This window comes from Brassica napus, chromosome C9 (assembly GCF_020379485.1).
Source record: "Brassica napus cultivar Da-Ae chromosome C9, Da-Ae, whole genome shotgun sequence".
In the NCBI taxonomy this organism is placed as follows: domain Eukaryota; kingdom Viridiplantae; phylum Streptophyta; class Magnoliopsida; order Brassicales; family Brassicaceae; genus Brassica; species Brassica napus.
This window is the reverse complement of record NC_063452.1, coordinates 7,014,036-7,039,309: the sequence shown is the minus strand read 5'-3', so window position 1 is coordinate 7,039,309 and position 25,274 is coordinate 7,014,036. Positions and strand designations below refer to the sequence as shown.

At 36.8% G+C, this 25,274-nt stretch overlaps 2 protein-coding genes and 1 non-coding gene across 3 annotated transcripts; 1 reads left to right on the top strand and 2 right to left on the bottom strand.

Moving 5' to 3' along the window:
- Positions 1–276: 276 nt before the first annotated feature.
- LOC125593572 lies at positions 277–383 on the bottom strand. The gene has a single exon (XR_007329475.1). It is a non-coding gene; the product is annotated as a small nucleolar RNA R71 (small nucleolar RNA).
- An 11,398-nt stretch (positions 384–11,781) lies between these two features.
- On the top strand, positions 11,782–13,488 carry LOC106357659 (UDP-glycosyltransferase 72E2-like). Its single transcript, XM_013797342.3, has one exon. The coding sequence runs from the start codon at positions 11,834–11,836 to the stop codon at positions 13,277–13,279; it is 1,446 nt and encodes a 481-aa protein (XP_013652796.1). The 5' UTR covers positions 11,782–11,833; the 3' UTR covers positions 13,280–13,488.
- A 1,216-nt stretch (positions 13,489–14,704) lies between these two features.
- On the bottom strand, positions 14,705–15,752 carry LOC106356142. The gene is made up of 3 exons (XM_022709246.1): positions 15,646–15,752; positions 15,388–15,604; positions 14,705–14,854 (listed from the first exon to the last, which is right to left on the bottom strand). The coding sequence occupies exons 1-3, from the start codon at positions 15,750–15,752 to the stop codon at positions 14,705–14,707; spliced, it is 474 nt and encodes a 157-aa protein (XP_022564967.1).
- Positions 15,753–25,274: the final 9,522 nt, after the last annotated feature.

Genomic DNA, 25,274 nt, shown 5'->3' with positions numbered 1-25,274 from the left:
ATCAAATCCAGCTTGATCAACATGATAGAGAACAACAAGTATCATAGTCTTGCTTTGGAGGATCCACTTGATCACCTGGATCAATTTGACAAGTACTGTGGCTTGTCAAAAACAAATGGTGTCTCTGAAGATGCTTTCAAGCTGAGATTGTTTCCATTCTCTTTGGGAGACAAAGCTCACACATGGGAGAAGAACCTTCCAAGTGCCTTTATCACCACTTGGAATGAATGCAAGAAAGCCTTCCTCAACAAGTCTTTCTCTACCTCAAGGACTGCCAAGCTTAGGAATGAGATCTCTAGGTTTCAACAGAGGAATCTTGAAGGTTTTAGTGAAGCATGGGAAAGGTTCAGAAGCTACTGGTCTCAATGCTCACATCATGGTTTCACCAAGGATAATCTACTCAGTACCTTCTATAGAAGAGTTTTACCTAAGTTTAGAAGCCAGCTGGATACTGCTAGCAATGGGTTCTTCTTGGAGAGAACTGAAGAAGATACTGAGAAACTTGTAGAGAACATGGCTCAGAGTGATTTAGTCTACAATGATGAGCATGATAGAAGCAGCAGAGGCAGTGGAGGTGATGATTAGAACACAAGGAAAGAGTTGAAGGCTCTACAAAACAAGTTGGATAAGCTTCTCTCAGATTGAGCTAAACAAGAGAAGGTGAACTCTATTGGTGAGCATAAACAAGAGGGGACTGTTGTGGTTAATGAAGTTGATGGTCTAGAAGGTCAAGAAGAGTTGTGCTTTGTGAATGCTAATGGAACATGGTACAAAAAGGAACCTAACTTTCAGTACCACAACAATTACCAGTAAAAACCCTTCTACAACAACCAACAAGGTAGTTACCAGTCTTCACAAGGCCAAGCTGGGTCTTCCACTTCTGCCTCTCAAGAGAGTAGCACCAATACCATGTTGAAGCAAATCTTGGAGTCTCAGAATAAAACTGCAAAGAACATTGGAGATGAATTGAAGATTCTCCACACCAAGATTGTTGGGAACTACAATGACCTCAACAACAAGTTCCTACAACTCTCCTCTCACTTCAAGGCTTTGGAGAATCAGTTTGCCTCTATGCCTTCAACCTCCAAGCGCCAATGGGATCTCTACCAGGGAAATCAGAGCAAAATCCCAAAGAGTATTGCAATGTTATCCTCTCTATTACTTCTTCTGAGATTGAGTTGAGAGATTATGAGAAAGAGATGGATCAGATTGAAAGCCTCTTGTATTGAACAAAATTTGTTTCCTGGGCTGCAGCACATATTGTGGATAAGACTGAACACAAGGCTATGGAGAGGATTAAGGCACAAGTTGAACTGAAGGTTGCAGCAGAGATTCTGAAGAGAGATGAGCACAAGGCTGAGAAACAAGTTGAAAGAGAGGTTGTGCAGAGGCTAAAGAAAGTTAAGTTGGAAGGAACCACTGCGGTTGAGTAGTCACCTTATGACAAGCTCTCATTTCCACAAAGGGTCCTCACCAAAGCTCAAAAGAAGGTGATCTTCAAGTTCAGAAAGGACATGAGTGATGTAGGAGTCAAGCTTTCACAAATAACGAATATGCATGATGCTCATGTCCAAATGATGCTCATCAAGGACATTCTAGCTCACAAAGAAGAAGTAGGAGAGCTCCTAGACATCTCTACTATGCAGATTGATCCACCAGTCACACCAAAGTCCCTTCCCAAACTAGAAACCCAAGGGAAGTTCACCTTGTCTTGCTCCTTTGGTAAGTTCACACTTGATGATGCTCTTGTTGATTCTGGTGCAAGTGTGAATGTGATCTAAATAGAGATGGTGAAGAGTCTTGGGATTGAAAACATGGAGCCAAACACATCTTTACTAATGTTTGGGGATTCCTCTTCTACAACCCCAATCGGTCTCATCAAGGACTTTCCTTTGAAGATTGGAGCTTGCACCATTCCTATTGACCTCACTATTTTGAAGATGGCAACTGAGAAGAGAGTCTCATTGATCCTTGGAACACCATTTCTCACAACAGCAGGAGCTTGCATTGACTTTGCCAACAAGAATGTCACACTTCTAAATGTGAACAAAGCTATCTCTTACCCAATCAAGTCTCCTTTGATGAATGTGGAGTATTGTGGAACCATCACTTGTGGAGAACCTCCCATTAAGAAGATCAAAGATGAAGTGATAGCTAGTGAAAAACAAATTCTTGATGGAGAGTCATCTCATGAGATGTGTGATGAGCATTTGAAAAGTGCTAAAATAGAGGAGGTGGGTAGAGCCACAAAGGCTACTCATGACAAGAAGAAGATGATCAAAGAACCTCATCCCACTCCTATTGAGAAATCTTCACACATTCTCACTCTTTATCCAATGAAGATCAAAGATGGAGTGATTGAGTACAAGATCAAGTGCAAGGGAGAGTCTAAGCCATTTTCAAATGCAAGGGCCATCATAACTCCTCAGCTCCAAGATGACCCAATCAAGCTCCAAGAGCTCCTCTCTCAAGTCCTCACCATCACCCTTGAAGGTGGGAAATATCCTCTTCTTCACTAGCCAAATGGAAGGAAAGTCAAGTTAGAGACTTAAAACAAGATCACATGGATCCCATGGCATCCTTTGTATATATTTCTATATATATATTATTTTTTCTTGCTTTATTGTGTTTGAATAGCTTAGGCACAAGTTTGGGAGAATTCTCAAAATTTCCTAAAGGTCATGCTGAAAATTCCAAGGTGACAACAAGTCATCCCTCCTCATTTCCCTTATCTCATCAAGCCAACTCCAAGTAAGTGCATCTCCACCCTTGTAAATACTTAGTTCTTTCATCTTTTATCTCTCCTTTGATCTCTCTTTCAAGTTTACTCTCACACAAGAGACTGTGTGAAGTAAGTTTGGAGGAGAGTCTACTATCTCACATTGTGTTTTGTTTTGTCTACTTGTCATTAAATCTCATGCATTACATTGCGCATACCTATTTGCATAGAAAACCCACAAAAATTGAAAAATATTCGAAAAAACACAAAAATAAACATTTATTTGCATCATTTGCATCTTTAAGATTGAGTCTAGAAGCATTTAGATTGCATTCATACATTGGGAGAACCTTGTAAAGAACACATGTCTAAAACTCAATTTGACATCCTAGCTAAACATACCAATTAGCTTAAACATCTCTTGAAAAAGCTTGTAAGCTTCGAGCCTTGAAAACTCTTCTTGAAACTTGTTGCTTGCTTGATGATTGACATTGTTCTTGAAACCAACTCCAAATGAACTAGGGCTTAATGAACTTAATATCTCTTGCATATGGGCATTTGCATACTTGATCATGGATATTATACACATTTGGGTTATCTTTCTCTCTTTGTACCAATCTTTGTTAACCCAAATGGCACTCCCATACCCATTAACCCTCACCATTCTATGAAGCCAACATTAATTTGCTTAAGTGAGGCCTTTTATTGATAGCATGTCATGTGCAAAATCTTGAGAGTATTAGGAGCGACAATGGGTTGTTCTCATCTTTGGCTAGCAGTAGGACCTCATTTGAGCTAGCCTCTACGATGGTTGTCGGGTTTGTGAGATTAAATTCTTTTGATCTTGGGAGTGAGAGAGATTGAGTGAAAGAAATGAACAAAAAATAGTGCTTAAGAAAAGAAACCCCTAAGGACAAAGAAAGTTAGAAAAGAAAAACTCTAGAGTATCAATAAAAGTCCTTCCCATATAAAAAAAATCAAAAATCAAAGAAACAATAAGTGAGTGGGAAAAGAAAAGAAAAGAGCTGAGCCAAAAAAAGTTTAAATCCAAAGTAAAAAGTCTCTAGTTGGTTGAATCAAAGAAAAGAAAAGAGTGTCCATTAGGTGAGAGATGAAAGTTGATGTATCTTCTGTTTGAGAATGATGAAAACGAAGGGTAGAACTTGAAATCATTTAGGAAAATGGTAGAATGATGAGAACAAAGCATTGTATGCATAAATTGCTCATTTTCTTAGATAAATTTTGCATAATGATCTTGCTCTTATTTTTTAGTGTAAGTCACTAATAAAGATGCATTTGAAACCTCTTTTTCTTCACATTAGACCATTTTCTCTCACCAAGCCAAATGATTGGGATCAAATATCCATTTGCAAGAATTCACCTTGTGTGTGTGTGTTTGAATGAATGTGAGGGTTGGCTAAGAAACTTGTTGATTGAATGGCATTACAACTTGTGTAGAAGTATAAGAGCTTGATAGGCCTTGAGAAGCTAGAGTGCACTAAGAGAGTTGCTCATGCTATTTGCTATGTTTCCCTTTGGATGTCAAGTTGAAGTTTAGAAAGTGTTTCTTTTGGAGATGAGCCCCCACCTTCAAACCTCTCCTCTTTTGCCTTGAAAGTTTACTTGTGGACAAGTAAAGGACAAGTTTGGGGGAGTTGATATCTTGCATATTTACATTATTTTAACCATCAATTCTTGAACATTTTGATCCTTTAAAATAGCATCTACACATATTTAGGTTGCATTGTCATGCATTAGTCCACATCAGGTGTTGGAGAAGCTATTTGGTGGATTTGGAGGTGATTGGAGAACTTTGGAATCAAAATGAGGCTTAGACAGATTTTTGGGCTAAGTATCGTAGCGGCCAGACCGTAGTGACTTCAGGTGGTCGCTATATACGAAGCGCGAATCACAGCGGCCAGGCATAGCGGCATGGTGTAGTCATTACGAGACGGAAGCCTGAAACGGCCAAGTACCATAGAGGCATTATGTAGCGGCCTTCATGAGTCGCTAATTTTGGAGCGCCTTCTACATCGGCCACCCATATCGACATTAAGTGGTCGTTATGAGTTCAAGACTTCTAAAGCATCCTAAGTGTCCTAGCGGCCACCCGTAGCGGGCAAGACAAGTCACTATGAGCGTAGCGACCACCTATAGCGACCTGATAAAATATCCAACTTTTTATGGGTCAACCTAGGTTTGTTGTGTTGACCCAGCTCGTTTTTTAGACTTCTATAAATACTTTTTAGACAAAAATTTGGACTTATCTTGTTATCTATCAAATCAAAAACCATTTTTGAGGGAAGATTCAATCTTGATCATTATCTTTTGTGTTTGCTTGATTGCTTTGATCATTAATCATGTTTAGACTTAGATCAACTAATGATTTAGTGTCTACCATGATAATGAGTGAGTAGTCATCTTTGGATTCATGGGTTAGGATGATTAAGTGATGATCTAGAGTGTTTAGAGTTAGATTAATATGTTTCCTTGCTTGATTGAGTGATCTTAATGCTAATCTAGAGTTGGCCTCTTTAGATTAGAACTCTAGACATTTCATTACCCGGAAGGTGTTCGATGAAATGTCTGAGCCAACTCAACTTGCTATTTGCTTACCCTACCAAAGGGATTTGAGGTTAGGGAAGCCTAGATAGTTAAATGAATTATTTTTAATGATTGCTTGATTGACACAAACCAAAAGAATTTGATGTTTGATCAATGAGAGTAAATGAGCATTTATCTTGACAAAGAACTTGTTTAGCATTGTTGTCTAGACTTAAGGAAATATGTTGATTGATACCTTGCCATTTTAGATTGGATCTTAGTCATTTGAAATCAAATTCCTAAACCCATGATTCCTTCTTTATCCTATAACTTGAAAGTTTGCTAGCTTATTGTGTTAGAATCTTGTTAGTTTAATCAATTCACTTCATTACACTGAATGCACTTAGATTACGTATGAACCTGAATTCTCTTTGAATTGAAACACTTAGAAATGGATTAACATCTAAAATACTACATTGATTTGAACTTTGAACTCTTGAAAAGTCCTTATCAATATACTAGGGGTGGGCGTTCAGGTACCCGTTCGGATTCGGGTCGGGTATTTCGGATTTTCGGGTATTTCGGTATAGAGGTGTAGAACCCGTTCGGGTATTTCTGTACTTCGGGTCGGGTTCGGGTATTTTTATTTCGGATTCGGTTATTTCGGATCGGGTTCGGATATTTAGATTTTGAAAAAAAATAATTTCATTTCTCAAATTTCTTGTATTTAAAAATATAACTTTCACATAATTAATTTTTTTTAATAGATTAAAAGGTTAATAGATTTGGACATGACATTTTGAACTAAAAAGACATTAATTTGGTTATTGTTTTTAAGTTTTGGATGTAACTTTTTGTTAATTCTTGAAATAAAAAGCTTAACATGCATTTTAAGTGAGTATCAAATCATTTTCTCCGTAATTGTATGTATATCATATGAACTTAAAGTATGTGTAATATCAATATAAACATTTTATATAAGATGAGAGATGAAAATTAGAAATATAAGGTTAATTATACATGTGTTCGGTTATCTTCAGATATCCATTCGGGTTCGGATATCCAATCTCTTCTAATTCAATACCCGTTCGGATATTTTGCTACTTCGGTTCGGATTTTGGTTCGGGTTTTTCGGATCGGGTTCGGGTTATTGTTTTTATCTAGTATATTGTAGACATACATTTATATTTCGAGTATGCACTTATATATTCTATAACAATTTGATATATTATATTTGAACACTAATCTGTTAATATAGTTTGCCGGTGATTTTTTTCAAAATTTTTGATTCTTAAATATGTATCTGGAGTGCAACTAATTTTTACAGATGTCCATTTTTTTTAAATTGACACTTATTTAATACACTGAATTCATAGAAGAAGTTAAAAAAAGAAACTTAACTCATATCAATAAAACAAAGACGAGAATGAAAGCACAATTTTATAGAGGTAGAAAATGAATTCACTTATGGAGAGTCAATAGTAAACAAATCGAGAGCAGAAAACCTAATCCCCTTTCGTCGTTATACAATCGATGTTGCATATTTGGTTTTGGTGATTTGTGTCAGCCGCAAAACTTAATATTTTTTTGTGTATATGAAGTTTTAAAAATAATTAAAATGAGATGTAAGACGTTAACTCCTTAACAACGATAATATATTTAAGAGACTAACATTTATATTCGTCATTTTATAATCGATAAAGATTGTAGTGCTGCAAAATATTAAAACCATTTAATAAACAAACATTATTATAAAAATTCACCATGCGCATGGGCGCGGTTTATCCTCTAGTCATGTAGTTACGGCATAATAAGAAAGCAATAATTTTGGTAACAAATCAAACACCGTAATTAAACAAAAAACGGTAAACTTTAGCCCCCTGTCCAGTTTTTAATCAATGATATATTTGATGATCTCATTTCTTAGTAGCTATTCTCTTAACCATCTTCCTTGGAGTCATTCAGTTTCGGGAACATTTGATATTGTTTAAATGTCTTAGATTAGCATTTTCTAAGTTAAATACTATTCGTTTTGTGATGTCACGGGGATAGTACTATTGTAGGGGAGAAAAAAAAACAAGAATAGTTTGTCATAGAACTATATAATAAGCGGAAATTTTCAACAGCAGTGGTCCAATTGTAAATTACGATTAATTGGTGAATTTCTCTAACCGCCATATTGCAGTGTACTTTGAAGTTTGAATGAACATGTTTTGTGGCATCCACAGGTCACCCGCCACCGGATAATTTTGACATTTTTATGGAGTGATCTTGAATATTCAAAAACTGTAAATGATATGTTTTATGGATGAAAATTAATTTTAGGGCAAATCTCCAAAATAGCACATTTCTAAGTTTATGTCACAAAAATAGCTCTCAAAAACTAAAATGACGAAAATAACATTTTATCTTTTGAAAAATTTAATCTTTTTTTATTTTTCAAAATTTGAAATCTTATCCCAAAACCCCACTCTCCAATTCTAAACCCTAAAACCTAAACTCTAAACCCTAAACCCTAAATCCTAAACCCTAAACCGTAAATCCTAAATTCCACCCCTTAACTCTAAACCCTAAACCCTAAACCCTAAACCCTAAACCCTAAATCCTAAATTCCACCCCTTAACTCTAAACCCTAAACCCTAAACCCCACCCCTAAACTCTAAACCCTAAACCCTAAACCCTAAACCCTAAATCCTAAACTACATCCCTTAACTCTAAACCCTAATGTCTAAATTAATTTACCATTGGGGTATAAGTGTATATTTATCTCTTTTGATAAAACATTAAGTGCTATTTTGGTCATTTTTATTCTTATAGGCTATATTTGTGACAAAAACTTTTTTAGTGTTATCCTAGTCATTTTCCCTTAATTTTATTTCTTTCTTTTAAGTTAAAGTAGCTGAATTTTATGGTTTTAAAATTAGATTCAGAACTAAAAATATATCTAAACCTAAAATTATATTCAAACTAAATTATATAAGTAGGTCGGTCTGCTAAGAAGCGGAAATGGATAAAACATGGTTCTAAGAATTGCTTCCTGCAGATTTAGGTAATTTCTATTAAGTTTTTTTTAGATTTAAATCTTTTTAAATGACAATAAGCGGATTAATTAATCTAAATCTTTTATATATTAATATTGCTCCATCTAAAATTCTTAAATTTTGATGCAATCTCAACATGCATGCTCGTTGAGAATATGGTTTTTATCAGTATGTCCCCAGTCGAATCTCATTTTACTATTGATATTAAATCTTTTGATTCATCATATTTGGATCAACAAAAAAGTGTTTTGATACTATGTTAAGTTTTTTTGGATTTTCAAACTAAACAAATTAATAGTGATTGGATTGGCTAGATCTTGACAACGTTTTCTGGGTAAACATTATATTCCTGTTTTTTCTTTACAAGTAGAATTATGTATGCATATTACTAGTCAATGTTAATCACTAATATATCTAAATAAAATAGTCTTAGGCATGTGATCTACCAATCCGATCATATGCTGATTAATTGGTCTTTTCTATAGATTTCTTAAATAGTAGTTGCTCAAACACATGATCATAATTAATACTCCCTTTGTTTTTCGAAGTAGGATTTTCTAGATTTATTTTTTATTCCAAAATGATAGATTTTCTAAAATTTTAAGGTACTTTTAATAGTTAATATTAAAAAATTGTATACTTTTAAAAACCATTAATTGGAAATATTTGAATTAGTTGAATACTATTGGTTAATATTTATTGGAAAATGTATAGGAAAAATAAATAATAAATTCAATTGTAAAAAGTTAATTGTTTTCTTAATATGCGTGAATACTCTAGAAAATTATTCTTTCAAGAACAGAGGGAGTATAAATATATGTTATGTTATATAGGACAACTGTGGTGGTAGCTAGAACGTGGGAGGAACCAATACATATAGAGTATTTTCTCGTTTTATGCAGAAAATACAATCATATCTCAGTTTTTCTTTGTCGCATATATATCGTTATTAACGTATTATATTTTTTTTGTTATTAGTATATTTCAATTGGTTTGTTTAAGGTGAGTTCGTATTTGCGTTTACTTTAAAATAACTATATTGCTTTTAGCTCTTCAAACTCTTTCTGCATTTGCTTTTTTTTTTTGTTGTTTAATTTCATTATTGTATGTTCTTATTTATAAAATAAGGTACTAATTTCATTGTTTTATCAACAAAATTTGATTACATATATATTATTTATATACAATATTATTTAATATGAATTTTTATTTATGATTTGAAATTTAATTTTACATACTACTCTCTTTTTTTCTGTGATACCGTTTGTTTACTACTCATATTTCATAAATCATAACCCTGTTGCTTGGATTCATATCGTTTCTGATAAACATTTTTACTGAATGGAATGGTGGATAGAAAACATCTTTTTTAAACACGGTGGATAGAATTTTAAAGGTAAAAGAATAAAGACTACAACTGTTTACAGATCTCAATATGGTCAACCAGTGACTTAGTGACCATCGTGCACTGCACTCTGCTCAATCCGTTAAAAACAAAGTTTGATTAGACCGACTAAACGATTTTTCATATTTTATCTTTTTTAATTCAATATGTAATCGAAATGTAGCTTATATTAGTCGAGTTTCGATAAAATTATATGGATAAGGATATATTTTGGCATCGTTAGGTTGCATTTGTATATTTGGTGAAATCTGGCACATCTTAACCAAACACTTTGCATTAAAGAGTATATATCATAATCTTAGCATACCATAACAAAAGTTGTCTTTATATGCATTTGATAATTTATTTACAAAAAAAAAAAATTATTTACGAAATAGCATAATTATTTTACAATTTTATAGATTTTCTCTTGTACAGTTTTGTTTTGCATTTTAGATTCGTTTTTGTTCCGCAATAATTACAACATCAGTGCAATATTAAACCAATACTAAATTTTGATCCGCGCTTAGACGGTTTTTTTTTTTCATTTATTGATCGAAAAGTGATTTACAAACTACAATTATTTTTGTTTCGAAAACAATTGAGTTTTTAGGTTTTTATCATTTTTTTTTAAAATATGGTATTTGTTCGAAATATGGTAGTTGTTCTATAATAATATTTGAGTTTTAAGATTTGTTTTCATATCCGACCTAAATTCATGGTTGAACCTATAGACACAATACATTGTATATAATCCGGTTCAGATTTAAAGAAAATTTCGTTAATTAAAAATAATCCGGTAAAAAAACCAAAAACTCACTATTAACCTTTAATCTGATACCATTGATCCGATAAAATACAAAATATCTAATAGTATTTTTTTAAAAAAAAATTGATTAAATTACTCATATATTTTTTAATATTACATAAATTAGTGATTCCTTAGAATTTGATGAAATTTTATCATATTATCCAAATAAAAAAATGATAATATAAACAAAACTTATTGATATGATAATATTAGTTTATTTTCGTTATTAATAATCTACTATAAGTTTGTGTTTTTATTTTAGATTTAAAAATTGATTTTAATATAATTTTTAAAATATTTTTGAACACTCGTAATTGTCATATTAATATTATGTAAAATCAATTTGTATATGATATATGGTGTAGGATATATGAAAAAATCAATATTATGACATTATACATGAAAAAATGATATTCAAATATGTATATGATATATGGTGTAGGATATATGATTTGGTTTGTATTGAAAATACATATATATAATATTCAAATGATTTATTTTGAATATTGATACAAATATTTAAGAAAATGATATTTTCATGTTTGTTAATTTATTTATAGTTCATAATATATTTATACTTATATTAAATTTAAAGTTAGTATATCTTTTAAATATATATATACCCATTTTTATAGATCTATTTAGGTGTATTTATAGGTCCAAAACCAAAAGACTTAAATGATATTAATGAATTTTATTAATTCTTTGTAAAAATAAGGGTATTTTTGAGAAAACCGTAATTTTCATTAAATGAATGATACTTTTTTAATGGTATTGATGAAAACATAAATCGTTTTGAAAACTCGGTTAAGTTTATTTGCTCCAATAAAGCATTACATTTCCATGCATACGTAATTTTGTAAATGTTTCCGATAAAATAAATACTAAAAGTATCAACTTCTTCAAACATTTTGGATAGTTGATTGATTCTACACAATCCTAGACGTTTCTTGGAAAACACCGATCTCTGAAATTTTGCTCAAGCATCTTAACCGCATCTCAGCATACTTGATAGTATAATTTACTAATCGTCATTCAATGCCTTTGTTAGAGTAATAAAACAAAAATATACACCTCACACACAAACATAACCGGCGGTCGAAACTCCTATAATAATAATTGTTTAACTAATTCAAACTAATCATAAGTTATTACATATTTAGTCATATATTATATGATTTAAAATTTAGACTGGGTACACAAATTATTAATGATATTCTGTACCAGTAGTAATAATACTGGCTATAAATGAACCCAATGCAGGCACCATAGAAACCCATAATCAACAACAAAAAAGACGTGCAAACCAAACAATACAAAAATAAGAAGTATCAATGAAATTCACAAAACCACACGCCGCCTTGCTTTCAAGTCCTGGAATGGGCCACATCATCCCGGGTATTGAGCTCGCTAAACGTCTCTCAGCTCACCATGGCTTCCAGGTCACTGTCTTCGTCCTCGAAACCGACGCAGCCTCCTCTCAGTCCAAGTACTTAAACTCGACCGGGGTGGACATTGTCAATATCCCTTCGCCGGACATTTCTGGCTTAGTGGACCCTGCAGACCACGTGGTGACCAAGATAGGAATCATGATGCGTGAAGCCGTTCCAGCCCTCCGATCCAATATCGCTGCGATGATACAAAAGCCAACGGCTCTGATCGTTGACTTGTTCGGCACAGATGCTTTGTGCCTTGCAGCGGAGTTCAAAATGTTGACGTATGTGTTCATGACTACCAACGCACGTTTTCTTGGGGTTACTATATATTATCCAAATTTGGAGAAAGATGTTAAAGAAGAGCACACCGTGCAAAGAAAACCGCTTGAGATACCCGGATGTGAACCGGTTCAATTCGAAGATACTCTAGATGCGTACCTGGTTCCGGACGAACCGTTGTACCAGGATTTTGTTCGTCACTGTCTAGCTTACCCAAAAGCAGATGGCATTTTGGTCAACACATGGGATGAGATGGAGCCTAAATCATTGAAATCCCTTCAAGACCCGAAACTTTTGGGCCGGTTCGCTCGTGTACCCGTTTACCCGATCGGTCCGTTGTGCAGACCGGTAGAATCATCGAAAACCGTTCACCCGATTTTGGATTGGTTGAACAATCAACCAGATGAGTCGGTTCTCTACATTTCCTTCGGAAGTGGCGGTTCTCTAACGGCTAAACTGTTAACCGAACTAGCCTGGGGACTCGAGCAGAGCCAGCAACGGTTCGTTTGGGTGGTTCGACCGCCGGTAGACGGCTTGTCTTGCGGCGCGTATTTATCAGTAAACAGCGGCGGAACCAAAGACAGCACCCCAGAATATCTACCGGAAGGGTTCGTGACACGTACTAGCGATAGAGGTCTCGTGGTCCCATCATGGGCCCCACAAGCTGAAGTTTTGGCCCACAGGGCCGTTGGCGGGTTTTTGACTCATTGCGGTTGGAACTCGACGCTAGAAAGCGTCGTTAGCGGCGTGCCGATGATCGCGTGGCCACTTTTTGCCGACCAGTTTATGAACGCGGTTTTGCTCAGCGACGAACTCGGGATCGCCGTCCGAGCGGATAGTTTGAAGGAGGCAACTACTAGGACAGAGATTGAGGCGATTTTGAGGAAGGTAATGGTGGAAGAGGAAGGTGAGGAGATGAGAAGGATAGTGAAGAAGCTGAGAGACAATGCGGAGATGTCTTTGAGCAGCGATGGTGGTGGTTCGGCGCACGAGTCGCTTTGCAGGGTCACGGAGGAGTGTCAACGGTTTTTGGGACGTGACAGGGACTTGGCACGTGGTGCGTAGGGTTTTTTAAACTCTTTTGTGTTTGAAACTCTGTCATTTTCCAAAGTTTTTATTCCCATTGGATGGGTGTTTTCTCAACTTGTATTCCATTGTAACATAATAATAATCGGTGTTTTGTCATTATACTAGCGTTTTAGACGTTTTGTAATCGTATTTCTCAACTAATGTTCCATTGTAATATTGAATAATTCGTGTTGTTTGTAGTAAAATTACATTGTGTTATAAAAAAAAATTGTATTAGTATAAAGTATTTAGTATATTTTTACCAAAAAAGTATGTAGTATATTTCTATTTTTAAATTTATAAATTCTATATCCACAAGACTATACATTTTACTGGGATGACACTTTGGATTTAGTAGATGCAAAGTGTGAAAAGTACATAAGTTATGATTTGAGCCTTGCCAATCATGGTTATAGTCATAGATAGTGTAGACTTAAAATAGATTGTTCATAGTTGATCAAGATTCAAGATGTTGCACAAACTTTCAGCTTAGTCTTTAATGTAGTTTGCTTTATTCTTTTAGAAACACAGCTATTTAGTATTTACACTCTTCCAAAAGATTCGTATTGTGTCCACAGATGATAGGGCAATTGTTTTAGCCGTCCGGAAATATTCAAGCTGATAGGGTAATAACGACGTTAAGATCCTTTTTTCATAATTTATTACTTAACTCGATAACGATCTTCTAATCAGATCTATTCGCTTATGTCACATCTAGTTGACCTTCTAGATGCAATAAGCATTTTGTTAAGGAAAAAGGTGGTTGTCTCATTATTATTCACTAACTAGTTCCATTTTATTAGAGCATCATTATCCCACAAACCCTATTTGGGGTTTTTTAATTTTTTTTTTTTTTACTTTTTCGAATTTAGAAAAAATAAAAATAAAAATGAACTAATCGCGGACCGTCACATGTCAGTGGAGCCCGCGAACAGTGTAAAAAACCCTTAAGGACCGACTACTATTTGGTAGTTTTGGTAACCGGTTTCTTAAAAAAAAATAGGTCCTAGGCGGGATCCACACGCTAAGAACCCGTCTAGTATTCTTGGATAAAGATGCTCTTAGTGCACAATACCGGAAGAACCCAAAATCTACATCTTCTAGATGTGACATTTCCCAACTCCATCAATTTTCTGTTACTTTGGAACCATATTTTAGGGACCAAATCAACTAAGAGCATGATTATCCCATGAAACCCACTTGAGTTTCTTAATGATTATTTAATTATATAAATGTACTTAAGTGGATTTAAGAACTCTAGTTAAGAAACTCCCATTTTGAGTGGTCCAATGGTAATTTCTTAATTAAGAGTTCTTAAAAAATCGTAGTTTCTTAATTAAGAGTTCTTTAAAAAAATTATTTTTTTTAGAAGAATCGAAGAAGTTCACTTACTCAATAAGAAGAAACATAAACAAGAAAACCTTACTTGTTGGCCTCGAGTTCATCTTCCTTCAACCTCATTTTTGCAGCAGCATGATTAGCACGAGGGTCCCGAATCCGCACACCACAAGGCCTCGAAATGGCATCTTCCATAGACACGCCTTTACCACCATCCTCTTTTCCTAGTGCGACCTTATCATACTCATCTTCTTCGTCCAGCGTCAAGAAGTAAATATTTCAAGCCGTGAAGAATTGTTTCAGCGGTTTATGAATTAAAAAAAATTGTTTCACAACAAAATGTATAGAAACAATGCTCGGTATCAAAGAAAACGAGATGCTCTCCTACTAAGCCTACGAATGTTAACAATAAAAATTGAAAATTCAAGAACTTTCAATTGGAAACTGATACGAACCTTTTAATTTGCAAAAGAACTAGAAAATTTAGGCTACCATTTCTCTTAACACTAAGCTAAATCTCTCTTGGAGATTAAAATTAATTCAAACTGATATGAACTTTAGTCTAAATCTTTTAATTCTTCATGTGTGAACAAAGGTTCATATCAAGATCATTGTATTGAAAGTTCACGTACTACAAAACCTAACGATCTTCCAGACTAATGATATGAATACATATGAATTCAATTGTTCCCTAGTTTTACTCAAGCGTTTCCTAACTTGCACAATCGTTACCTAACCAAAACAATTTAAAGAATAATTGATTATACCTCATCATCGAGAGTACGGTCAAGGCCCATGGATGCTCTTATGCTCCAATCATCATCCTCATCACCAAAATCCTCATCACCACCTTCCTCACCCTCCTTCCGATCAGTGCTCGAGATCCTCTGTTGCCTCAGAATCTCGTCGAACGATGACGCACAAGGCATCTCTTCCCTATCGTACGAAGCGAGCTGCTCTCGCTTCCACTCCTGTTCTCCACTTCTGCGCCGGAGAGAGACCACACCGAGCCCGATTGCGTTTGCCGCAGCGGCGGCGCAGAAGACGTGGAGGTAGTAGAAGACGTGGAGTGGGAGAAGGCGAGAGCTCCGAAGATCCTCTCGACGCGAGACTGGAAATCTTCGTCGGCCATCGCAAATCGATTTGGGGGAAGAAAGGAAAAAAAAAAGAATCACAAAAGCCGACACGTGTAATAAGAGTCCCCTTTACGATCGGTTCTAAAAACGCTTAATTAAGGAACGGTTATCCTTATTTCTTTTCTTTTTGATTTACTTAAATGCCTTCTTTCGCTTAAAACCCCATCTTAGAAACTGCATTAATGATGCTCTAAAGAGAATAATTAACTTATCATGATGACAGATTCCAACGTTTGATAAATAAATAAAAAAACTTCGGGAAACTCTACCAGTTTTTTCAAAAATAGTATTTATATTTATTTTAATAAAAGATACACAACATTCTATATTTATTTAAAGCAAACAAAAAAAAAAGCAAACAAAAAATTATATTTTTATGACTTTGGCGCAGTAGCTTATCAGTAGAGGAACTCTTTCTTTTCTCTCTTTTTCAAATTTTCTCGAGAAGAAATTTCACTAGAAACTTTCAAAGACGATGGTCTAAAGTTATTATGCACCTGTCCACGATATATGTAGCCAAATACATGATTTTTAGATAATATGCACTTGAATTATTATTCATTTGTCATGCATTATACCGTGAGCGGTGAGACAGCGACGAAACTAACAATATTTATTTGATCGGAATGGTCTTAGGATTGATGGAAAATCAAGCAGTGTTACATAATTTACAAATTAACAATCTGACTGTTTGTGTTTAAGTTAACATCCCCGGTTTGGAGGTTTGTGTGGGTTAGTTGCTCATCTATATTGAGGTGGGCACCGGGAATGGGCCAAATCTATCGGGTCCGTGCTCACAGGCTTAAAGCACTCTCTTCCCTCCAACGGCTGCAATTGGTGTTTCTTGCTTCCTCTCCCTTCAGTTGAGGCAATGCTCCGTGGTTGATCTTTTGCATGGTTTAGGTTCCCTATTGTTTTTAGTTTCTGTTGTCTTGTTGTAGTCCTTGTTCTTAGTTAATTTCAGTATGTCTTTTCTAGTTTCTATGTTGTTCTGTCGAAAACTTGAAAATGGTAAATAAACTTAAAACATTTTTACCAAAAAAAAAACGTAGTAATGAGCTCAGCAGCCTAAATGAAATCTTTTGATTATCTTGCGATGTATCATGTATGGACTCTATACTCTCCAAAGGCCCATATTTTAATGTCGTCATCATACTGCACGAAAGTGAAAGACTACGTGCCATGCAATTCGCTAGCCTACCGACGCTGTCACTTTTTATCTATAAATGTTTTGCGCAACTGCCTTGTATATCAAGTTTCTTTTTTCTTTAAGTAACAAAAAAAGTTATGAATCTAAAAAGCATAGCTTACCAGATCAGAGTAAATTACATATTTTATAAGAATATTTAAAATGATCACATTAAACGTCCATCAATAACATTTCCCAGTTACAAAAAGCAGGCACCACCACTATATTGTATGTAACGCAATATGCAAAATGTTTGCATGTAATAACTACAAATTCTATCAGCAATCGGACCAACGTTAATAAACAAACGAACCCCCCCCCCCCCCCCCCCCCCCCCCCCCCCCCCCCCCGAATTTAAATATGGGCCACTCCATTGTTTCCTATAGTTGGATGTAAGACACCGGAGCACGAGACTTGTTTTCACATTATCATTAAGTAAACAACTTCTAAGCGTTATTAAAATACTATTCTGGTTATATGGATTAATACTATTTTTTTATAATGTCATGTGCTTAAAGTTTTTTTTTTTAAGATACCTTTTATTTTTATAAATAGTTGCCTTCCTCGAAGTACATGGCGCATCTAGAAGAACTTTTAATCGGGGGCACTCCTAAATAATTTAAATTAGTTGGGGAATTATCATGAGATTTGAGCCAATTAACTTTAAAAATCAAAAATTTGAGCTGATTGCAAAGAGAAATTTAAAAATTAGCTGGGGGCACGTGACCCCCATCTATCATACACTACAAGAAAACAGCGGTATTCTGACGGACATTCCGACGGAAAATGAAATCCTCAGAATATACCGAGGAATTTCCGAGGAATTTCCGAGGAAACACAAAATTGGGTTTCCTCGGAATTTCCTCGGAATATACCGACGGAATTCCGAGGAAATATCAATCCGTCGGAATATTCCGAGGAAATTCCGAGGAAAAATGTGTTCCTCGGAAAAAACCGATGAATTCCGAGGAAATATTATAGCCGTTGGAGAGCCGTTGAGGGATTTTACAAAATTCCGAGGAAATTCCGACGAACTAGCCTTTTCCGTCGGAATTTCCTCGGTCTGTCGGCAGGATTTAAACTATAAATACAAGCACTCCTCTTCCTCTTCATTCACTTCATATCTTCATCCTCCCTCTTACTCTATTTACATACGAATTTGATTCATAAAAAATATGTCTTCTTCAAATTATTTTCGTTCTTGGATCGATCGACCTCATTTGGATCCGAACACGAGATTGCTTACGGAAGAATACCAACGAGGTATAACCGAATTCATGGGGTTAGTTCACCGACAACCGGAAGCAAAAACAGGTATGTTAAGATGTCCTTGCTCTAATTGTAAAAATAGAAAGGTTATTAAAGAGTGGGATGTTTGGACTCATCTATATTTGAGTGGGTTTACACGAAGTTACAAAATTTGGTATCATCATGGGGAAACTGATTATGAACATGGTAGTACTAGCGAACCTCAGCCAGCGGTTAGATTAGAAGAACCAATTAGAACGGATGTAGATTATGGTGTAGGTACTGAGCAGATGGTAAATGATCATTTTAGAGGGGAAGATTTACCCAATGCACAAGCTAGGAGATTTTATGATATGTTGGATGCTGGAAAGCAACCATTGTACGAAGGTTGCAGAGATGGTCATTCAGCTTTATCATCTGCTACAAGATTGATGGGCATTAAAACAGATTATAATTTGGCTGAAGACTGTGTGGATGCGATTGCTGATTTTGTAAAAGGTATTCTACCCGAGGATAATGTAGCTCCTGGTTCATACTACGAGGTTCAGAAACTCGTAGCTGGTCTTGGTTTATCGTATCAGGTAATAGATGTATGCAGCGACAACTGCATGATTTATTGGAGGGCGGATGAACAGCGGGTTACATGCAAATTTTGTGGAAAGCCTCGTTATAAAGATACGAGTGGAAGAGTTCCAGTGCCATATAAAAGGATGTGGTATTTACCTTTGACGGAAAGGTTGCAGAGGTTGTATCTGTCTGAACGCACAGCGCAACCAATGAGATGGCATGCGGAGCACTCAACAGATGGTGAGATCAGACATCCTTCAGATGCAAAAGCGTGGAAGCATTTCCAATCAAAGTATCCCGACTTTGCGTATGAGAGAAGAAATGTCTACCTTGGATTATGTACTGATGGTTTCAGTCCGTTTGGCAAGAGTGGAAGACAGTATTCTCTATGGCCCGTCATTCTTACACCATACAACCTACCCCCAAACTTGTGCTTGCGACGAGAGTTTTTGTTTCTCTCGATTCTCGTTCCCGGACCAGAGCATCCTAAGAGATCACTTGATGTGTTTCTTCAGCCACTAATATATGAGTTGCAACAACTATGGGCTCAAGGTGCTGAAACATACGATGTTTCGTGTAAAGAAAACTTTCAAATGCGGGCAGTACTAATGTGGACAATAAGTGATTTTCCAGCATATGGTATGTTGTCTGGATGGACAACGCATGGAAGGCTATCATGTCCATATTGTCAAGATAACACTGATGCTTTCCAACTAAAACACGGAAGGAAAACGTGTTGGTTTGACTGTCACAGGAGATTCCTACCACCTGATCATCCATATCGTAGGAGTAGGAATTTGTTTACGAAGAACAAGAGGGTGTTTGACAGTCCACCTCCGGAAATTTGTGGGAAAGATTTGAAGATACAACTAAGAGATTTTGGTGCAGAAAGGACGCCAGACGTCGGTGGACATGAGCGTTTTCCGGTAGATGCTGTTGGAGAACTACATAACTGGCACAAAAAAAGTATTTTCTGGGATCTGCCATACTGGGAGGATCATCTGCTAAGGCATAATTTAGATGTCATGCATATTGAGAAGAACTTTTTTGACAATCTCATGAACACGATCCTTAATGTTCAAGGTAAAACAAAGGATAATTTGAAGTCAAGACTGGATTTAGTCGATATATGTGCTCGTTCAGAACTTCATGTTGATGAGAATGGTAGGGCTCCTTTTCCCATATACCGACTTGATGCAGAGGGAAAAGATGCGTTCTTTGATTGGATTTCAAACGATGTGGAATTTCCAGACGGTTACGCATCAAATTTGCGTAACTGTATCGACAGAAAGGAAGGAAAGTTTACTGGCTTGAAAAGCCACGATTGCCATGTAATGATGCAGCGCCTCCTTCCGTTCGCCTTCAAGGAACTATTACCACGAAATGTTCATGAAGCAATTGCAGGGATAAGTGGTTTCTTCCGCGATTTATGCACGAGATCAGTGACTCTTGAAGGTATTGAAAATTTGAAGACTAACATAGCCGTGATTCAGTGCAACCTTGAGAAGATATTTCCTCCCTCATTTTTTGATGTTATGGAGCATCTTGTTATTCACCTGGCAAGAGAATTGGAACTTGGTGGTCCTGTGCAGTATAGATGGATGTATCTGTATGAGCGGTATATGTTCCATTTGAAGAAGATGGTGAAAAATTTAAGTAGGGTGGAAGGTTCTATAGTCGCACAGATGATCAATGAAGAAACTTCAAACTTTGCCGAGTACTACTTTCCAGCAGAAGTTCAGACCAAAAACAGAAGACCTGCTCGGCATGATGATAGAGGCGAACGGGCAACATATCATGTTACGGTTCCAGACATTTTCACAGACGTTGGACGACTTAGCGGAAAACCAAAGGACCGTCGACTTACTGAGCAGGAGCGCAGTCATTTGCAAACATATTTGCTCACCAACTGCGAAGACGTTCTTCAATATGAGAGGTAAATAAATGAGCTTACAAATTTTTATTTTAACAAGTTGAAATTTAAATCTTAATTAATTACATTATTGTCATCATATACAGGATTTTCATGGCAGAAAAGCGGTTCGAGTATAGATACGCCACAGAGGACGAACTAGAAGAAATGAAGCAGAGAGAATTTACTGGATGGATGTTTACTTATGTGAGTGCTTTAAACAAATTAAAATATATTTTATCACATATTTATACTAATTCACATTTATTGATATAACATATATATATGTGCTATTAATAGGTGTCTGCTGGTTTGGCCAGAGGTGAAACATTTGACGATTGGATACGTGAGATGGTCGTTGGACCAAACTTTGTTGTGAAGTCATATCCGAGATTTTGTACTCGAGGATATGCATTCACAACTCAGAAGAGGAGACGTTCGAGTACGACTTATGATGCTGGCGTTTGTTCTGCATCAGGAGATGATGTATACTACGGACACATACATGAGATTTTGGAAATCAAGTATTTGGGCATGGTTGGATTGCGCTGTACTGTTTTCTATTGTGATTGGCACGACAACACTCCAGATCGAGGTGTGAGAACAGATGCATTTGGTGTTACATCAGTAAATTCGAGGCGAAAGCTGCAATATTATGATCCTTTCATTCTTGCTTCTCAGGCCGATCAGGTAATTAAATGTTAATTATTCAGAATGATTCATCATCATGTGTATTAATTTATAATTTTTCTAAATGTTACAGGTTTGTTATATCAAGTACCCCCGGGTAAGGAACAGAGATGATCCATGGGTTACTGTTACAAGACTCAACCCGAGAGGCCGAGTTCAGGGAAGTTCTGAGCTGGAAGACCCACTACAACCAAGCACATCCGGCAACTTAAGTGCAGCAGAAGATTTAGCTGGAGTTGGCCTTGTAGTCGATTTAACCGACTTTGGAGAGGAAGCCGTCGTTCACGTAGAGGATGAACCAGTGATTGGAGAGTTTCACCAAGATCCAGATTCAGATTCATCTGGTGATGATGACTCGGAAACAGACTACCATTGATTTTTTTTTTTTTTTTTAAGAAATACCGAGGAAATTCCGAGGAACACTTGATATAACCTCTTTCCTCGGATATTAGTTATTTGGTTTATCTAGCAAGGCAAAGCTGAATACGAATTAAAAACTACTCAAAACACAACCAAATAAAACGAAGAAACCATGTAAAAGAAATACGAACTCATAATTAAGAAAAAAAAAAAAAAAAAAAACTAAGTTCAAAATTAACAGAAAATAAGACCATAAAACGTTAGAATAGAAAAGAAAATAAAATAGCGCGGTCGGAAATCAAATGGCAATACTGGCCGGTGATAGCTCCTACTCCTCGTCTCCTGCTCCAGATGTTCCTGCATCTTTGGGTCTCTTGGACCTCTTTCTTACCCTGTGTGTACCACTCGAACCCGAACCAGAGCTGGATGGAGAGTTGTCCCGATGAACTACATCATCCTTTTGGCAACGACACGGCCTGATACGTGAAATGGCAGCCCAGATCTTGTGTAGCATGTCGTTGTTTGTCTTTATGCTCTGATCTCTCCAATGTTGTTGCTGGCGCGAAGTGGCGTTCGGTGGAAGCTCTTGCAGCTTGTACTGGCTGGAGTCTGATGGGAGTAGCTGATGGGGTTGTGAATCATCTGGAATGGCTTGTGCAGCCTCATCTTCTCCTTCTTCATCAACCACGGCCTTGCCTTTGGTCTGATATTTTGGCGTGAAGAAGGATGGCTTGTCTACTAGTGCGGTAGCAGGGGGTAGGAACTCAACTGCAGCCTCTGAAAGTAGAGCAGTCAGGCCGATCTGAGGCAGGTGGCAGTAGAGTGTTTTCTTCGCTCGGTCCTGGAATACGTAGACGTAAGGACCATCCCGATCGATCCTCGAGTGGGGACCAGCTATGAACTCCTTACTTACTAGAGAAATGACATCCAGGTAGTTCCAAGCAATGTTGTTCGATCTGTCCAGTGCTACCTGATGGTTCTCGCAGTCTACACCCACATGTGTAAGGATCCGAGTAATCACTGCACCAAATCCACATGCATTGCTCTTGGATTTGGTTACTTTCCCCTTGTATCCTGCTAAGTTTGCGGCCAGCACCGCTCCCATGTTGAAGGCAGTAGCAGGTGGGAATGTAGAGTTTCCAAATGCCGGTAGCAAATGCCTCACACCTTGGTACAGGAGGCACAACTCCCATTGCGTGACTGATGCGGCTGTGGTTGTCCCGTATAGCAATGAGCCAATGAGGCGTGTGGCATATCTCAGTACTGGGCTCCGGATAAGTGACTCCTTTGCCTGAGAAGATCTATAAACCCCTGTGCCAATCGTTTCCCAGAAGTTCAACAGCTCTGAAGTCCAATAAAGACCAGATGTCCTCTCCCCTGCACTCAATCCAAATAGTCCGCAGAGGTCTGTGAAAGATACCTCAAAGTATACTTTCTGCACTACGAATGCCAGAAAACCTTCCTGATGGCTATCATCGGGATGGCTGACGTATGCGGATGCTATGAACTGGCGTACCAACTCCGGATAAGTGGGTTCGTTGAGGTTGCATAGTTGGCCTAGACCCATGTTCTGGAACAGCCCTTCAATGTCTGATTTGATTCCCAATATTGTCATCGTCTCAGGACATGCTAGTTGTGTAGCCGGAACGGCTACCTTCTTCATGTTGTTGTAGTGGGTGGTATCAGACTTATCCCACTTCTTTGGCCTTTGCTTCTCTCGCTGAGACGAACCCTCTTCTTGTGTGTTCTTCTTTGCTGATGTTTTCGTGCGCTTCATTCTCTACAAAATAGAATCATTGCTCTCAACATGGTTATAATCAATTAAGAACTCAAAGCAACATGAAAATGAAAGGCGAAATCGAGTTGTGATAAAAAAAACCAAATTGAAAAAAATTCTCAATCCCTAAATCATCTCAAATCCTGTTCCAAACTCGTTGATCACAGACAATTGTGTTCTATTCCATGTTTAAACATCTGTTTCATGCATATTTGATCAAGGAATCAACACGGAAATAAGAAATTCACAAAACCCAAAAAATTGCTCAAGAACACGATTTCAGAATGTGGAGATTCGCGGAGTATACCTGTCTTAGGGTGAAAACGAGTGTAGGAATCAGGTAGAGCTCGAAAAATCAGGGGGAATAGAGCCCAAAATTGTTCAAATCGGATGATTATAGAGAGAGAAAAGGGGGGGTCGAATTATAGGGAAATCGGAGGGGATAAGAGTTATGAGGTTTTGATCCAAAAAGTTCGGGTTTTGCCTTATAATTCTGTTTCCCGCACACGCATCGATCAATGTGTTTTTGTACAAACACGGATCGATCGATGCGTTTAAAAAAAACTTACACGATTTTCCGAGGACATTCCGAGGAACGTTTGAGATTCTCGATCGATCGATGGGATAGTCAAATCGATCGATCACATTGTTACGCTTTGGTCCATCTTAGTGATCGATCGATGCGTTTTTGGTTATATATACATCGATTGATCCGTTTATAAAAAAACGTACGAGATTTTCCGAGGACATTCCGAGGAAAGTTTGAGATTCTCGATCGATCGATGGGATAGTCAAATCGATCGATCACATTGTTACGCTTTTGGTCCATCTTAGTGATCGATCGATGCGTTTTTGGATATATATACATCGATCGATCCGTTTATAAAAAAACGTACGAGATTTTCCGAGGACATTCCGAGGAACACTTGAGATTCTCGATCGATCGATGGGATAATCTAATCGATCGATCACATTGTTACGCTTTGGTCCATCTTAGTGATCGATCGATGCGTTTTTGGATATATATACATCGATCGATCCGTTTATAAAAAAAATTGACGTATTGAAACCCCAAACACTAGTTCCTCGGAATTTCCTCGGAATATTCCGACGGAATTCCGAGGAAGAAGAGGGTTTCCTCGGAATTCCCTCGGAATAATCCGAGGAAGAAGAGGGTTTCCGAGGAAATAGGGTTTTTAAACCGAAAACAACGTTTTGCGGTTTGAATAACACCTATATAACCCTTATTAAGTGTCTTACGTTCATTATAAAGTCAAAAATTTGTTCCTTACCATATAATTAACACTTTTCCGATTGTATGAACGAAATCCCACAACATAAGAGAAACACTTATACCTTTTAATGAACGGTAAAGGGAATACTTTCAATTAGTTTTGAAATTTGTTATTTCATGGTTTATGCTCATCTATACAAAGAATCCTCAATGGTATGCATTACAATTGTATAAGAAATGAAATACGGCAAAAAAAATTGATGTTTTGAAACCCCAAACACTAGTTCCTCGGTATTTCCTCGGAATATTCCGAGGAAATTCCGACGGATATTTTACTATCCGTCGGAATTTCCTCGGAATATTTTCATTTTACCGGGCAAATATTTCGCGAAAATTGAAATTAGAATTCCGACGGAATTCCGACGGATAATGTCCGTCGGACCCTAGGTTTTATAACCACGAGCCCCTTCTTCTTCCCCATTTCTCTCTTCTTCCTCTGCGCGACTCCTCTCTTCTCTCCGGCGATTTCCCCCTGAAATCC

Excerpts from the sequence above, each read along its gene's own strand:
- LOC106357659 (XM_013797342.3), top strand. The coding sequence starts at position 11,834 with ATGAAATTCACAAAACCACACGCCGCCTTGCTTTCAAGTCCTGGAATG.
- LOC106356142 (XM_022709246.1), bottom strand. The coding sequence starts at position 15,752 with ATGGCCGACGAAGATTTCCAGTCTCGCGTCGAGAGGATCTTCGGAGCT. Across the intron at positions 15,605-15,645 it reads TCTTCTGCGCCGCCGCTGCG|AAGTGGAGAACAGGAGTGGA; the intron begins GCAAACGCAATC and ends TCTCCGGCGCAG. Across the intron at positions 14,855-15,387 it reads ACCGTACTCTCGATGATGAG|GTCGCACTAGGAAAAGAGGA; the intron begins GTATAATCAATT and ends GAGTATGATAAG.